General features: G+C 37.4%; 1 protein-coding gene across 1 annotated transcript in view; it reads right to left on the bottom strand.

Moving 5' to 3' along the window:
* The window catches only part of LOC124555392 (protein vav), a 166,966-nt gene that overhangs the window by 97,801 nt on the left and 52,045 nt on the right, over window positions 1–17,120 (bottom strand). The window contains exons 5-6 of the mRNA XM_047129289.1: window positions 5,942–6,115; window positions 2,541–2,744 (exon numbers count right to left, since the gene is read on the bottom strand). Coding sequence (XP_046985245.1) covers window positions 2,541–2,744; window positions 5,942–6,115 — 378 coding nt within the window. The remainder of the gene's footprint in view (window positions 1–2,540; window positions 2,745–5,941; window positions 6,116–17,120) is intronic.

A 17,120-nucleotide genomic window follows, 5' to 3' on the forward strand; every position in this document is an offset into this window, starting at 1 on the left:
GCTATTTCCTTCAAATTATTCACATGAAAACTGCTCATAAAATCTCTTTTTTAAAATATTGTTTCACTTAAGGGAGCACAAAAAAGCTGTATGTGATGTCCCAGTTTTGTTCCTTCAAAGAAAGAAAATATTGCCAGAAATGTTATGCCTCAAAGTTGCCAAAAACTCGGGTTTGCACTCTTGAAAGCTGTGCTGTGGGCCAAACAAATGCCTGTATTTCTGCAAGTATTGAATTGGTAATCATACAACTTTCCCAATGTTTATTGGGAACATGTGCAAATGTTCACACAAAATTTCAGCAAAACCCTCTAAACTACTCAGTGCAGAATGACCCAACGTTTGGGACAACAAACAATGTTTCATACATGATGAAGAATGGCAGGTTGGGCCCTACGACAATACAATGGGGTATATAAGATTAAGTGCCCACAATGTGATGCCAGATACATGGGCCAAATAGGTCATCATGTATAAGGAGCATGGTGCAGTGAATAATTCAAAGTCAGCCATGTCTTTTCATCTAGCACTTAAGAACCATAGTTTATAGGTCATTAGCGATGATCTAGATATTCTGCACGTACAACCTAAAGGCCTGACACTTAACATCTTAGAAGAAATTGGGATTATGAAATGTAAAATTAATTACCCCAAAAAAGCACTTAATGAATAAACTGAGTTAAAGCAGAGCGACACCTTAATAACTACATCCAATGCTTTAAGGGTAATACAGCCTGGTAAAAATTGATTAGCGTTTTCCAAATATAGGGGGTCTTTATATCTTCTATTTCCTGTTACATCCTGTATTTTTTGATTTTGTTTATGCCAAGCTTTTTTGTCCATATAGCTTACACTGCAAGTCTTTACATTGTGGCTCTTTCTTGGTGTCATAAGGGTTTTTCCTATTGTATAATGATAACACTTTATGGTTACATTGTTTTCTACAGTTTTGTAATTAAATTAGTAGTTCTTATGGAGCGGGGGGATGTGTGGCACCACAGCACTTTTACCAGCTTCCTAATTTGAGGTTACTGTGTGTTTGATGGCTTCGATTGTTATCAATGGTTTTTATTATTTTGGTTCTATTTCAGACTTTATTGATTTGGTCAGTCCTGCTGTGAGCAATTTTCCTTAAAAATCTTTCATTTTCTATTGTTTATGTGATCAGGAGAACTCTAATTTAGCTGCTCCTCATTTAATTGCTGGTAGGCTACAAGTGCTTTATGGATTTCCTTTCATTTGCATTAGTTGTTCCACAACTTTGAAAATGTACAAAATAGTGACAATTTGGGACTATGCTCTCTACTGTGCTATTTGAATTCTCGAGTGACATCACACGTATTATATCAGTTTACTTTGGTTTGACCTTATTGGTTGGTTTGCAATGTATTCACATGCAGACGTGGCAATCTATAACTAGTGCCTCACTGGTGCAAGAGAGAAGTTAACTTTCACTGCAGTGGATGGTAGTTTGTTGTTCCTTAGAGCGGTTATTGGTGGGTACATTAATCCAAATCTTGCCTGTCGGATGGCATGATCAGTCCACTTGCTCACATTGTGGGTACATGATAACTCCTGCCAGCATTTCAATTGAAAGTTGTGTTTCGTATGGGTCTGATGGGTGTCTATGCAGTATTGGTGAGTCGCAAAATTTACTAAGGAGGTTACACTGTTTTCCTCACATGGCTGCAGGGGCACAGTCAATATAACTGTCTTTTTTTGAAGTTTCAGTGTTCAAAAGACCACCTACCTCTCTCCATGTGGATCCATGCGTGGCACACCCCAAAGCCTGGACCATTGAAAGTTTTATAATTGTGATTTGGGCTATGAGGCTATAAATACTTCGTATATTTTATTCCATTTAACGGTGGTTTCCACTTCATTAATTGGGGACCTTTGATCTTTTATGTAGGTCATACTCTGTATGGGGCTCTCCGGCAAATTCAGGATCGAAGAGGATATCCCATTGCATGCCATATACCAGGGTGCACTATTTAACATGTTTTAATCTATTTTAACCTCAGTTATGCATCCTTTGTGGATTCACATTTTAATGTATGTATAGGGTTTTTCCCCCCCTAAGAATCTGTATTGGTCCTGTTTAGCTTTGATTATCTGAACCATGTGGACTGGTATTATTATTGATTCATAATTTTGCAGATGCACCTCAAGATGGGGAACATGTCCTGAAACCGGGTTGTGCTTTCCTTTTTAGAAATAAATAATTTTTACACCTGAAGTGGATTTCATCATTGATGATTTGGAATTTTTCATAATGATTTGGAATTAGTCAACTGGTTTACAAAAACAATGCATTTTCTCTTTAAAAGTGTTGCTACATATTTACAATGTATATGAGTATTTTTGAATTATTATTTACACAATACAAATTATATATTTATATCAACAAATTGAGACACACACATGCATAATTTAAACTGTTTATAAAACAAATACACAACATACATTAAAAATTCTTCTATGGAGTAAGAAATGTCAACTAAAACAGAAACAAATGAACTGCAACATTATGAAATACTCACAATTACTTCCTGATCAATAGCATGATTGCGGTGACACAGATCTTGAATATGGTTCTGTGCTTTTGTTAAGTTAGCGCAGTATTCACCATATACAAGAAATTTCTCTCTCCAATTTAAAAACACATCACTGAGACGATTACTGGTGCCAGGAGTTATTGCTTTGCGTAACTGGCTGTGGAATCCAGCATGAATCTCAGCTAAATCCTGTCCAGCAAAAATACAATATAAAACATAGGCTATATATTGAATAAAGAACATTATGAGTTAAGGAAACAGAATTTACACTAGAAGATGATGAATAATTAATGAAATTTTGGAAATAGGCTGCACTAAATTTGCACAAATCATTCAAGATATATTAGACAACAAGTGGCAAAGAGAGAAAATCCATGAAAGATGTAAAAGTGCATTAATTCAGCAATTAATAAGATAGGTGACAAATCAGATACAAACAACTATAGCAAAACCTCCCAACTTTCCGTTGGTTATAAAATTCTAGGTAAGACTCTATATAATAGGTTAGGAAAACCAATAGACTATGTAACTGCAGAATATCTGAGAGGCTTTCAAAAATGGATATCACACTCTGGGGGGAGGGGGGGAAAAAAAGGAGAAATATTACAATTGCAATTGAGATTTACAAAAGCCAAATGAACAGTAATTGCATTTATGGACTTTGCAAAGGCATATGGTTCCATTAACAAATGAATAGGCAACACAAACTCTTGCAGACATGATGTCAAAAGTTAAAACATTTTGAACCATTTTAAATAACGGTAGGTGTCAGACAACAGGATAGTGTCTGCCCATGACTGTACAATTTAATTAGGGAAAAACTCATTGAAAAACCAAACTAAATATATAAATGAGAATGTTAATAAGAACCACTACATATATATTTCAGGTTTGTTTATTATGCTTTAACCAGTTTCATTCTAAATTAACACCTCATCAAATTCACAAACAGTCTTTGTAAATAATTTTTACAAATTTGCAAAAACATGCTTGTGTCATGACTCAAAGGTCTAATTGTCAGACAGTGCAGCATGCTATTATTTTTCCTGCACACACTAATGGCTGTGCTGGTGTCAGATGGTGAGTGCACTTGTGTTAAAGAATGTGCCTTTTAGAGTTATGTCTGGCAATTTCTGCTTTCCACATTTCTGCCACTTGCTGAGTACTAGTTACGGATACTGTCAGTGACTTTTTGTTGTCACATGAGGATTTTCATTTAGAATGCAACTACTTGTGGCATAATAAAGGGATATAAAATACAGCTGTGGCAGTTTTTATTAACAATCACATTATTCGGCTGTGAAGGTACCAAATGATTCAGATTAAAGTTATAAATACTAGCAGGAGTCTCCCAAACAAAACTGACTTTGACTGCCAACTGTTTTTAAATGAATTTGTAATCTTATCTAACAACAGACAAGAATAAGCACAGAGAAACTCCATGAAACAGTGGTAAAATTTAGACTTCATTTCGTAAATGACAAGATGCAGTAGAAGGGAGTGGGCATAACCACTTTAAACAATAAGGTTTCAATCCTAAAATCTGGGAACAGCTTCCAAGTGGACAAATTCAAGCAGTTATGAAGAATTATTGAAATGGCAGGGCTAAATTGGGAAGCAAACAAACCCATAAAGGGTCTGCAAACTCACCGATAGTAGATACAAATACAAAAAATTATATCACACAAAAGTTTCTGATTTAATACACTGATGTACATTGTTCAACATATTAGAATAATTCAAAATATGATGGAGAAGCAACAGAACTGATCAAACAAACATTAACTAACACAATAACAACAGTTAAATTCTTAGGCAAAAAGTGTAAATCTTTTGATATAAGAACAGGAGTTCAATGAAGACACAGACTATTGTCCTGATTGTTCAGTACTGGAAAAAGTAAACAGCACCTGGGAGAAAGAAGTTGAAGGAATGGCCAAGCAATTCTCTCCGACAATAGAAAATGAAGGATTCACACCCTTGAACAAACTTCATGAAATTGCAGCTAAAAGTGGACTGCAAATATCTAAAACGATAGCTCGTTACAGGGAACGTATTTCTAGGTACCCTGATGGACAAACTACAGTAACCAATTCAGAAAAATATCTTGAGTACCTAAATTCAATTACCTTCAGAAAAATCATCCAAACTTCAGGATTAAAATGTGAAAAGAAAGGGAGGGAGGGTGGTGGAGGCTATGTCCCAGATCACGAAACTAAAACATTACAACACAGTAATCAAACCCCAAGCATCATGTGCATAGGAAACCTGAATAATTGGTGGAAGATCACTAATTCATTAGACAAAAAAGTGGAAACAAAATCCTACGATTTTTTTTGGTTCAGTCTGCATATGTGGAATTCGAATAAAATTATACTAGCCTACTGAGAAAACTGATGAACTCTAAGGGAGACACAACTGAAACAACACGTTATTAGTATGAATGATGGCAGGCTGACCAAAAGAATTTTCCATCATGTTATGTCAATCAAAGTTAAGAACAATTGGCTACATGGAACTGAAAGAGAGCTTCAGGAACTTGGCATCATAGATGACACGGTGCAGGATAGAGGTGTATTGAAAATACTTGCCAAGAATCGTAAATTTGCAGACAAAATGAAAATTGGAACCAACACAATCTGGACAGAAGAGAAACTTCAGCAAGAAGATAAACAAGAAAACAAACATACTCTTTAGATTTCCATAACAATGAAACTATGATAACTGGTAGTCAATAAAAAAATTGATAGTGAGAAAAAAACTTTAGAAAACTGCAAATTCTGAAAGTAGGTGGTGACAACTATTTTATGGTTACATATATATGACTGAGAATATTCTAAATCTTGCATTATTAATGACTAATTGCAACAACTACCTAAAAAGAATGACTAAAGACTTGAAAGAAACTGGGATCTGTGGAGAAATGTTTCAATATAATAACAATACTACAGAACATAAATGCATATACAGTAAGCAATCCTCTGAACAAAAATAGACTAAAAAATACAAGATGAAACAAAGTGAAAATACTAATAGATATTACAAGAAAATGAAGAAGGGTGCTAAATAAATTTTGAACTGCCATTCAGTAGGATAAAACAAATTAAAAATAAATAAATATATCGTTATACAGGAATTTGGACCACGGTGCTCCTTAATATGAAACTCACTATAAATTATTGTAGCCTGCTTCTAGGTAATAGACTTTTCTGCATGAAAGGTTGTGGGGAGTGAATAATAACAGTTATTATGTAAGCTCAGCAATTGTGACTATGGAACTAAAGCACTTTCTCAAAGTTTTTTTTTTTAAAAAACAACCACACAACACGTTAGATTTCAATAGACTATAACTATACTATTACTCAAATTTCATACATATGGCTTACCTTTATGCTTCCAAATATTATTTTTGAATCATGACCTGTGAGAACACCACTCAGTGGTCTCATAAAACAACGCTGTACAGTGGCCAGAACTTCAACATAGTTCTTCTCTGTTTCTACTAACTCATTTATTATATAATCACGTTTCTCAAAACTGTGTGTGACAGTAGCAGGTATCTGTAAGGGGAGAGGGATATTGAATAACAACTTACATATATCAGATAACTAACCCTCACTCACTCTCTCTCTCTCTCTCTCTCTCTCTCTCTCTCTCTCTCTCTCTCTCTCTGATAATAAGTAAATTATTTTGTTTATTTCTTTTGTTATTATTATTACTAGTAGTATTATTAACTATTATTATACCGGAGTTTTCTCTTTCCTCCTTGTACAGTCCTGTAGCTTGGAACCAGTTTTCCTAAAGTTGAAGTATTATTTACTTCGTTGGTATATTCTTGTTCGACCAGGTCCATCTTCTTCATGCCTTTTTTTGATAACTGACAGGCAGGTGGTCAGAGGTCCGCATCTTCTCTTACCTGCTGCTATGGAAAGCATCTGGTCTGTGTAAGATGATGATGTACCCTCTCAGTCAGTGTTCTGTATGGCTACCTGACGAGTAACATCTGCATCAACTTTTATAATAATGATCATAGATATTTGAATCTGCTAATTCTTAGTAATTTAGTTCCTTTGAGTTTGATATCATCCTATTACCATCATTATCACCATCATCATCGTCAATGGGTAGGCTGGATGTATTGCTGACAAAGAGGCACAGCACTGATTCTATTTTAGTTTTACAGATACATATACTGGCACTCTCTTCTGCCTCTTTCCAAAGCTCCAGAGTCACATGAGCTTTCCAGTTGTGTTCCAATATCAACACCACATCATCAGCATATCAAAGATCCTGAAGTTGTGGAATTTTGAAGTCAGGCTGTCAGATAAATCACAACAGTGTTGAAAAGTACTGGGCTGAGAGTGCTGCCTTGATGAATCCCAACAATTACAATGAACCTCTCTGATTATCCAGCTAGGCTCCTGAAACACTTCTGGGCAAAGCTGTACATACAGTGAGTCCAAAAAGTATTTGCCTAGCTGTATATTTTTCAAAAAAGTAAGTCTGTGGCATGTGAAAAGAATTGAACACAAAATGTGGAAAGCCAATCCTGTGGAAAGTATCTTAGTAAGTTATTTTTACAGAAAGACCAGGAACAAAATGCATTTGTAGTGATAACAAGGTTTACAAAATAGAAAATCTCATACAAAAGCTACTTCATAAGTATTCATCCATTCATTTATTTTGACATTTAGGGCCTGAAAACATTGTTTAAATTACAAAAATTAATATTTCATGTGCTTTCCCTTTGCAGCTGTCTGGGCACAGACCTAACAAAGTTTGCTGTTACAGAGGATCAAATTTTGTCCCACTCTTCTGCAAGAGCTTGTTTTAAGTCTTTTGTATTAGAAATTTGCCTTTTCCTGATATTCACTTTCAGCACTTTCCAAAGGTATTAAATGAGTTTAACATGTGGGACCTGAGAGGGGTGTTGAGTTGTTTCATTGTATTGTACATATTTCTAGTCATATGCTTCAGATCATTGTCCTGCTGAAAGATATAACTTACTTGTAAACCTACTTTTTGGTACTAGCATTTCGATTTCCCTTCAAGATGGTGACAAACATTTTGTGATCTTTTATGATATTTTGTAATTCTCTATGAAACGCATTTTTCTGACAGCTGTACCCCCCATCACGGGACCCCCACCACGTTTCACTGTGGGCACTGCGGCAGCATTTCTGGTTTTTCTTTTCTTTTTTTTTTCCATCACACTATTTGCCTGCCATTCAAATAGCATATGTTATACTATGTTCATCAGAATATATAACTCTACTCCAGAAGTCTTCCTTCTTGAACCTACATTCCTGTACAAAATTGATGTTTCCTCAGATGATCCAAAAGATCTTGCGTGCTACCCAGCCACTACATCTGCATTCCTTACAGTTAATTCTCACTTTATTGGCACATAGCACCTTCCCTTGACTTTAGGCTCCCCAGTCAACTTAAGAGGACTGATTTTTGGATTTTTCTTGATTTCCCCCTTAAGACGATCCTCATATCTTCATCAATTGATGAATAAGTGTGTCCAGTCCATGGCAGCTTTCTCAATATTGTCATGTCACTGAATATTAAGAGTTAAGAAATCAGAATTTTTTATTAAAATTCATTAACAATGTGACAGAAAACCAAAGGAAGCAAGACAAGCATATTCGTTAGCTAATTAAGACTTAGTGCAAGAAGTCCTATATCTTACACAAGAGCATGCAGCAAGGAACTGACACAGCAGTTAATAACCTGTTAAGTGAATATAGAAAAATAAGTGCACACATGTGGTCATTATGAATCGAGCCTCATGTCAGAGCTCCAGGCTCGTTCCCTTTAAATACTCCAACATTCCAGCTCTTGTCATGTACTGATCATTGGGATCAATGGCATTCACAGTAATAGTACTCAATTCCAAGATTGCACACCGTAGTAAGCACTCGATTCCAATATTGTACACTGTAGTGAATCTATGTCCTAGATGCTCCAGCACGATTTATTAATTAGCCAATGATGTACTTGAGATGATGGTCTTCACCTGATGAACTTCATGCTGCTTGCTGCCCGCCTTCCATCTAGAAACTGACTGACTTCTGATTACACGATATTGCATGGTGCTGCTAGCACTGAACTTCAATACGGAAGTCAGCAATAGGATCTCTTTGGGTCCACATTCCTGTTCAACACTCAGGCACCTTTGGGGGTTGAAATATACCAGGCAGAAAGGAGGAGATCAACTGACCACACAACTACCGACACAGGTACATAACGCGTCATCATAGAATTTGGAGTGGGACCGAGGACACTCCAGTAGACAAAGATCACTTTGTGCTGGGCAACAGACACACCTACTTGCCAGCAACTTGCTGCAGTGCCAGGGTAACTAACATCTGCTCCTGGATGTTCAGCTGCTGACCTGACTGGACAGACGTTAACCAGAATCCTGTGGAATGGATACTAACTAGTAACAAGTAATGTAAGTGGAAACTGTAAACAGTGTACGCATCCACAACAGAATGACAAAGTAAACTCCTCAAGCTCAGACTCAAAACTTAGGTTGAGAAGTAACCCAGAAAACAATTACAGAGTAAGTTATTTAAATACAAGACAGGTTTAGACCCTCACTACCCTTACGGCTCATGTTACAAGCTGCACTGTCATGGCACTGCTCAAAACAACAACAATAGGTGGCAGATTGTGGTTGCGAATGGTTGACGCTAGTGTGCTGTGGATCAGCATTAAAGTTTCAGCCCTGGGTGCGAATTTTAGGCATATTTTGATGGTAGATGAACTCTTTATGAAGTAGCTCTTGTATGAAATTTTCTACTTTGTTAACCTTTTTATCACTATGAATCCATTTTGTTCTCTGTCTTTCAATCAAAATGATTTACTGAGGTACAGTCCACAGGACTGACTCTGCAGACTTTGTATTCACATCTTTTCATAAGCCACAGACTTACTTAAAAAACACACGTACGCCTAGACAAATACTCTTTGGACTCTCTGTACTTGCTATAATGTATGTTTGGGTACACTGTGTGCACTCCAAAACTGCTATATTAATTATCATGGCACATAATAAAAGGCTTTTTCTAGAACAATAAATACCGGCCACAGCATTTGTTTGTTGATATGCACATTTCTTGGGTAAAACCAAATTGTTTTTCAGTAATTGTTTACTAGTTTTATAAGCCACTTGTTCATGGCTTTTTCCTCAGTTTCTGAAGATGTATAAAGTATGTTCACAACTCTGTAGTTTTCACAATCATGCATGTCTCCTTTGTTTTTCAGGAAAGGTACCAGCATACTTATTTTCTATGCACAACATCATATTTCGAAACATTGTTGAAGAGTTGTGTGAGCCACCTGAAATCATCTAGTTGTGGGCACTGTCCGTGGCTCAGCAGGTATTTGGTCTGGACCAGCTACTTTACAGCTCTTCATTTTTGATGTACTGGAACATGCAGGAAATATCTACACTTATTTTATGTACACCGGACACACTATTTTACCTTATTTAAACAGTATCTACTCTGAATACATATTTTTGTCACTTCTGACCAACTGCCTTCACTTTGACATCAATTTTATTAATGTTTGAGTGGCTAATTGGTAATATGAAGGAATAGGTATACTTGTCAAAGCTGTATATGTGATGGAGTCATGAATGTTAATCAAATAAGTTTTAACCTTTGGGTCCAATGTAGTGATCCCAAATAATCACTAAACACTACACATGGTATATTCCTTTGAGCTTGCTTCAATAATGCTTCCATAGATACTGTATTCCATTATAATTTGAGATTCATTACTTTTGCAGAGAAACATGACTTGTTATTTGAATTCTGACTGAAGACAGTAATATCACATCTGCTGTGATGATAAAAAGGTAAGGACGAAAGCACAAATATTGAATTAATCACCACATACAATATTGTTGCTACAAGACAGTATAAATTCCTCTTTTATCTTCTTTACTTGAGTAAAGAAACAATACCTTGTTTAACAGGATTTTCATGGTGATGAAAACAAGGCTTCATTAGTTCAATAATCTTTATAAACATGACTGGAAATCTACTGGAAAAAATGTAAAAAAATCAATTTGATAAAAATATACTTAGACTGCATTTTAGTAACAGCAGAAATAATTGTATGAGAAAATTGGCTGGGATGTTACCAAGGCAACATGAAATGGTAATAACAAAAAAGACTGGTGCTAAAGTGAAAACTGTATGACAAGTAACAGACTATGTCTAACATAATATGAAAATATGCATTCACATTTTAGCTGAATACTCTATGACATACTCTGAAAATGGCAAGCATGCTAAGCAGTAAAAAGAGTTGCACAAATAAATTATGTTGTGAAGTCAACAACGCATGTTGCAGGCTGCAACAGATAAGTTTCATTAATATACTCACAGTACGTTGGAGAGTAATTTAATTACTTGGGCAACAGCAACATGAAGAGATTCTAACGACTTTTGAGCTATTACACTTAAAAATTCATTCTGAACAGTGACACAAAATCTACCAATATGTTCTTGCAATAGAAAGGATGAGTTGCTTAATGAGAATTCTGAGTAACTTGTTTCTCATTCTGAAAACTCTTTCACCTTCCAACAGGTTTCTATAGAAAACATTGGTTTCACACCTTGAGATTAATTTCCATTCACTTTAGCTGGGGTGGGGGGAACAACTTCCTGCAGCTAATGTACCTACTTACAGTTGTTTACAAATAAAAACAACAAAAGCCTAGATGTAAAAAAAATTGATAAAAATCCCAAGATAACTAAACATACTATTACAGCAACAAAATTAAGAACAGTTGCAAAACTATACATTGAAACAGGAAATTTCAGGACTAAGTATACACTTGCAATTCTTGATAATTAACAACAGACTTATTATTCTCTTTCTCAGTGTCCTATTGCTTTTCCTTACCAAACTTTTTCCCTCCAAATATTTTTCAAAAAGTTATCATGTCTAAATAAATATCCACACAATTTTGTTTTCCCTTTTTTGAACAGTAACTACAAGCCCCCCCCCCCCCCCCCCCCCGAAAATCTTCATAGCAGTTTTGAAGACAAGGTTAAATAAATACGGGTACAATGAACAACCTCATATGAATGCTTTTCTAATTCTACCTTCACACTGCTCTCCATCAATCTCTATACTCACAGTTTAGTTTTTGTATATGTTTAATATTCTTTTCCTCTATTTCCAGTTTGCATATCTTCAATATCATGAAGAGTCTTTTTGCCAGCTAACACTATGAAATGCATTGTCTAAATCAATAGAGGCTACACATAAATCTCTGTTTCTTCTAACTTCCAATGTAGTTAAGATCCAGAGTTCCGTAACTGCTTCTCTTAACCTATTTTTGGTTTAAAAATACAGTCTGTCCCTAATTAATGTTTCAGTTCCAAAGCACTGTAGAAAGAGAACCACTGAAAAAAAGGAAAAAAAAGAAAATTTGACCAAAAGATGGAGCTGTAAGTGTCAGCACATGCACACCAACAGATGTGTCACACACGGCTGTTCCTTAATTTGTGTCCCAGATGCCCAAAATGACTGCCTCCATGAAGGATTGTATGTTGCTCCTAAAGCTCTTTTACAAGAATGGTGACTGAATGAAACATCCTGCGTTGTTATAAATACAAAATCACACATGTTCAGGAGTTTCTTCCTGCTGACCTGCAAGCAAGACAAATGTTTGTTCTGGAATTTCTTGCTCACATGGAAGTGGATAATGAATGGCCATGGAACATTCTGTGGACAGACAAACTTCATTTCCACCTCCAAGGACATGCCAATACACAGAATTGCAGAATATGGGCAATGGAAAATCAGCACACACATTAACCGGTACCACTTTACATCAACCGGCACCACTTCATTCTGCAAATGTGACTTCATGATGCGGGTTGACAGCACCATTTATCGTACACCGTGTATTTTTTCGAAGAGACGAGTTCTGCAGGTCCTGTTACCTGTACCATCACTGGTAAACACTATGGGAAGAATCATTTTTATGCATGATGGCACTGCTTTGCACATTCCACAGCCAGTGAAGTGGTTCCTGCAGAAGCATTTTCGAAATGCTAGAATTATCAGCCGTTATTTATCTACAACCTGGCTGTCCAAATAACTTGATCTGTGTGATTTCTGCCTGTGAGGTTATCTGAAAGATGTGTTCAGTGACCCAATTGTGAATGTAGCTGAACTGAAGGCATGCATTGGGCAACACATTCTGAATGTGACCTCTGGAGACACTCCGACCTTTTGTGGAACTTGTTGTTTCTCGATTACAACATGTGACAGAAAATGGTGGACAGCATATTGAACGTGTCTTACACCAGTCTCACGACTATTAGAAACCAAAGTCATTTTCCTTTTAATGTCATTTTTCATTTTCATGTGGCTTTTAGCTCCACGACAACTGAAAACTGATATCATTTTGCTTCTTATGTAGTTTTTGCCCTCAGGACAGTTAAAAACCTATTATTCCCATCCGTTGTAGTATTACCTTGCTGTGGTGGATGGGCTTACCTAACTAATAGTGCTTCAACTGTTGATTGCTAAACTTTTGCAGTAACGCACATTGAACAGTACGAACTTTGTAATGTGTGCAACTGAAGCCATAGCCATTATATTGTGACTTACCTGTCATTTGTAGCCAACCCCATTTACATTAAGACGCTCACGGTGTCATCTATTGGTGAAACTTTTGTGTGCCTTTTTTTCCCCCATGTCAATTATGTACTGTTCAAATTTGATGTCATTCTAAGCAGTGGCTCTATTTCTAAAGTTTTTGAAACTGGAACTTTAATTATGGACATCCTGAATAACTCCTTAAAGTTCTGATTCCCTTTTACATGTTATCCTATTTTACATTATGAATGTATTTTTGCTGTATGTGAAATTGGGCTTTTAATTCAGTAAATGGAGCAGTCTGTTGAAGCCCTTTCTTTGTTAATGAGCAAAACCATCTGGGAGAGACCCATACTCATAACAGAAGTTTATAATTTTGAAAACTTAATCTTCCATTTTGTTTCTCTAGAAATCTGTCAGAGAGCAACTGACACTGAAGATGGACCTGGAGCTTCCATTTGTCTGTTATTCATCTGCATCCAGTAATAGGTTTCCTCACATACCTTTTACCACGCAAGATCTTGCCCTTTCTGCAAACTGTTATTTCTTGATCTGTTTTGTGGGCTTATTTAGTCATTACATTCTCATGTCTTTTCCTATACACTGGTGAGCCAAAACATTATGACCACCTGTTTAATTGCTCGATTGTCCGTCTTTGGAACAAAATACATAATTGTTTCTGCATATCATGGATCTGACAGTTCGTCGGTAGGTTTGTGGAGGTATGTGGCATTAGATGTCTATGCATAATTCATGTAAATAATGGGCTCCTGATTTGCGTACGCAGTGATGATTCCTGATAGCAAACCAGATGGGTTTCATAGGTCAATGGTCACTGAGACATCAACATGAGTTCACTATAATTTTCCTTGTAGCACAGTGGCTCCAAGACAGAGACAATTATATTGCTGTATGATGACATCATCGTCGGGGAAGACACTAAGCATGAAGGGTTGCAAGTGGTTTGCAGCTGTCAGAGTATGTTCGATTACTAACACAGGTCCCATGGAGGCGCAGGAGAATGTCTCCCATAGAATAATGCGACTCCCACCAGCCTGTGTCCATTACGTGCTGCACATTTTGAGCCACCATTCACTTTGATGACCATATTTGTGGAGATGACCACTGACCTAGTGTAGCAAAAATGTGATTCACCCGAAGAGCTAACACATTTCTATTGATCGCCAGTCGAATCACAATGGTCCCACGCCCACTGCATTCGTAACTGACAATGTTGTTGGGTCAACATGTGAACATGTATGGGAGGTCTGCTGCAGAGCTCCATATTCAACAATGTACAACAAAAGATTTACTCTGAAACACTTGTGTGTGTGCCGGCATTATGCTTTTTCGACAGAGATGTCACTGATCACTATCTATCCTACTTTACAGAGCAGACAAGAAGAATCGTGGACATATAACCACTTAGTGCCTAATGGTAGTTTCAATGTCCTTCTATCTCCTTCCGTAGATGCTCATGACAGTAGCACGTGACCATTCGGCCAGCTCTGCCATTTTTGAGACAATCATTCTCAGGCCCTGCATAATAATAATCTGTCCTTTATCAAAGTTGCTTATCTCAATAGCTTTCCCCATTTGCAACCAATATCTTCACTAGAGTGATCCCCCGTCCATGTCTGCACCACTTAACATACTATCACGTACCCACAATGCTACCAGGCAGCATCCAACATCACAGTGGGCAGTGGTCACAATGGTTTGGCTGATCAGTGTATACCCACATATATTATTCAACCATTGTTCTCTGGATCCTGTATTTTTACTATGTAACTTTTTAAATTATCATCATATATAGTCTTTATTATCCACTGTCATCACTCTTCCTACTCATCTCAATCTGATTACTCGTTTCTATCAGCTCATAAACTTTTCCGGGCTTACTTTGGCTTTGCTGCCTGTACAGGTAACTTTGAAAATAATGTAAAACACTTAAGTTATAGATTAAAAACATCTTTATGACACTATCATTCACTGCTGTAGTGAAAACGATAGTTTACAATATTGTAGGCCGTGAGTTGGATATTTGTTCAAGTTGCTCATCTAATACACATGAGGCAAAATGAAGGCTGTTGATGTGTTCATGATTTGAATCACAAAACACTGCACCAGTTACTTTTTTCCCATGCATAGCATGACACACTTCAAGAGTTTATTTCAAGTTTTACACGCGATTTCATGTATTTCCAAGTCTTGGAAGTTATCTTTTCTTATTTTTAAGATGTGAACAAATTTCTGTTGTTAGTAACAAAAGCTACTTTTACTTTATGTGACCTAAGTTCGTTTGCTATAACCACCCTCCCCCTTCCCAAAATAAGTGCAATAAAATACAGGGTGGCGCAGATGGATCGGGTGGTTTTAAAATACTTGTCAAACTGTCAATTGTAAAGGTATTGGATTGAAATAAAGTGCAAAACGTGTAGTTACAATGGAAGTTTATTAACAAAAAAATAGTAATGTTAGTTTTTAAAAATTACATCCATCAAATGCCCTCCTTCTCGAGCGACGCATTCTTGGAGTCGGTCCTTAACGTTCCGCATTGCCCGCTCAAGCACATCACCAGGAATTGATGTGATTTCGGTGTGAATTGCTGCCTTCAACTCCTGAATGGTCCGGGGTTTGTTCATGTAGACCCTTGCTTTTAAATAGCCCCATAAGAAAAAGTCACATACCGTGAGGTCCGGCGAGCGAGGGGGCCAATGGACATCTCCATTACGGGAAATCAAACGGCCAGGGAACAGAGCGTGTACAGCTTGCATTGATATCCTAGCGGTATGTGCAGTTGCCCCGTCTTGTTGGAACCACATATTGCCCATGTCGTAATTGTTCTCTTCAAGTTGTGGGAGAAGAAAATCTTCAATCATGTTCACATAACGCTGCGAATTAACAGTAACCGCCTGCTCCCTTTCATTTTCAAAAAAGTAAGGACCAATTATCCCTACCTTAGAAACCCCACACCAAACCGTCACTTTGTCACTATGGAGAGGCCGTTGGTGTAGATCTCTTGGGTTAGTGTCGGCCCAGTAACGGCAATTTTGCTTGTTTACGTATCCGTTAATGTGAAAGTGAGCCTCGTCAGACATCATGATAATCAGGTTTACATCTTCCAATAACTCCAACATCTGTTGGCTAAACTGAAGCCTTTGAAGATGGTCTGTTGGGAGAATCTTCTGTACCAACAGGATTTTATAGGGGTGGAATTTCAGTTCTTCGTTAAGAATCCTCTGAAGGCTCCGACGTGACATTCCAAGAGCTTGAGCACGACGTCTCGTTGATCGACGTGGGCTCGCAGTGACATCGCGTCTCACACGCTCCACGTTCTCAGGCGTTGTTATTGTTGGCGGTCTAGGCATCCATTTTGGAGCACATGAACCAGTAGTGCGGAAATCATGCACCCAACTCAATATCGTATCTCGCTTAGGAACACTACCGCGAGGTGGGATGTTGAAACGCCGGCGAAAGGCACGCGTCACAGCAACAATTGACTCGTTATTGCGTATGAACTCTTCCACTGCGAAAACACGATGCTCAACGGACCACGTAGCCATCGCGACTGACTGCCAGCCTGCAACTGAAACTTCCCGTCCCCCCCCACCACAGGACGAAGTCGCCGAACACCTGGCTCCCCCCCTCCAGACGTACAGTCCACTTCAAAACCACCCGATCCATCTGCGCCACCCTGTAGTATAAAACAGATATAAAGCATAGTCAATAACCTAAATAGTCAGTAGTGCTAGGATAGAAGTTATAAGTGACAACTTTATCCAAACAATGTAATCCACGTAAAATGGAACTCTTATGACTGAATCCAAACTCTTTGCGAAGCTATACTGTTGTAATATCTTTCAACCACATTTTGATTTCACACAAACAAGCAGTGTGAGTGATGGTCTGTGTGTGTTGATTTCC

Source organism: Schistocerca americana, chromosome X, assembly GCF_021461395.2.
Source record: "Schistocerca americana isolate TAMUIC-IGC-003095 chromosome X, iqSchAmer2.1, whole genome shotgun sequence".
NCBI classification, from domain to species: domain Eukaryota; kingdom Metazoa; phylum Arthropoda; class Insecta; order Orthoptera; family Acrididae; genus Schistocerca; species Schistocerca americana.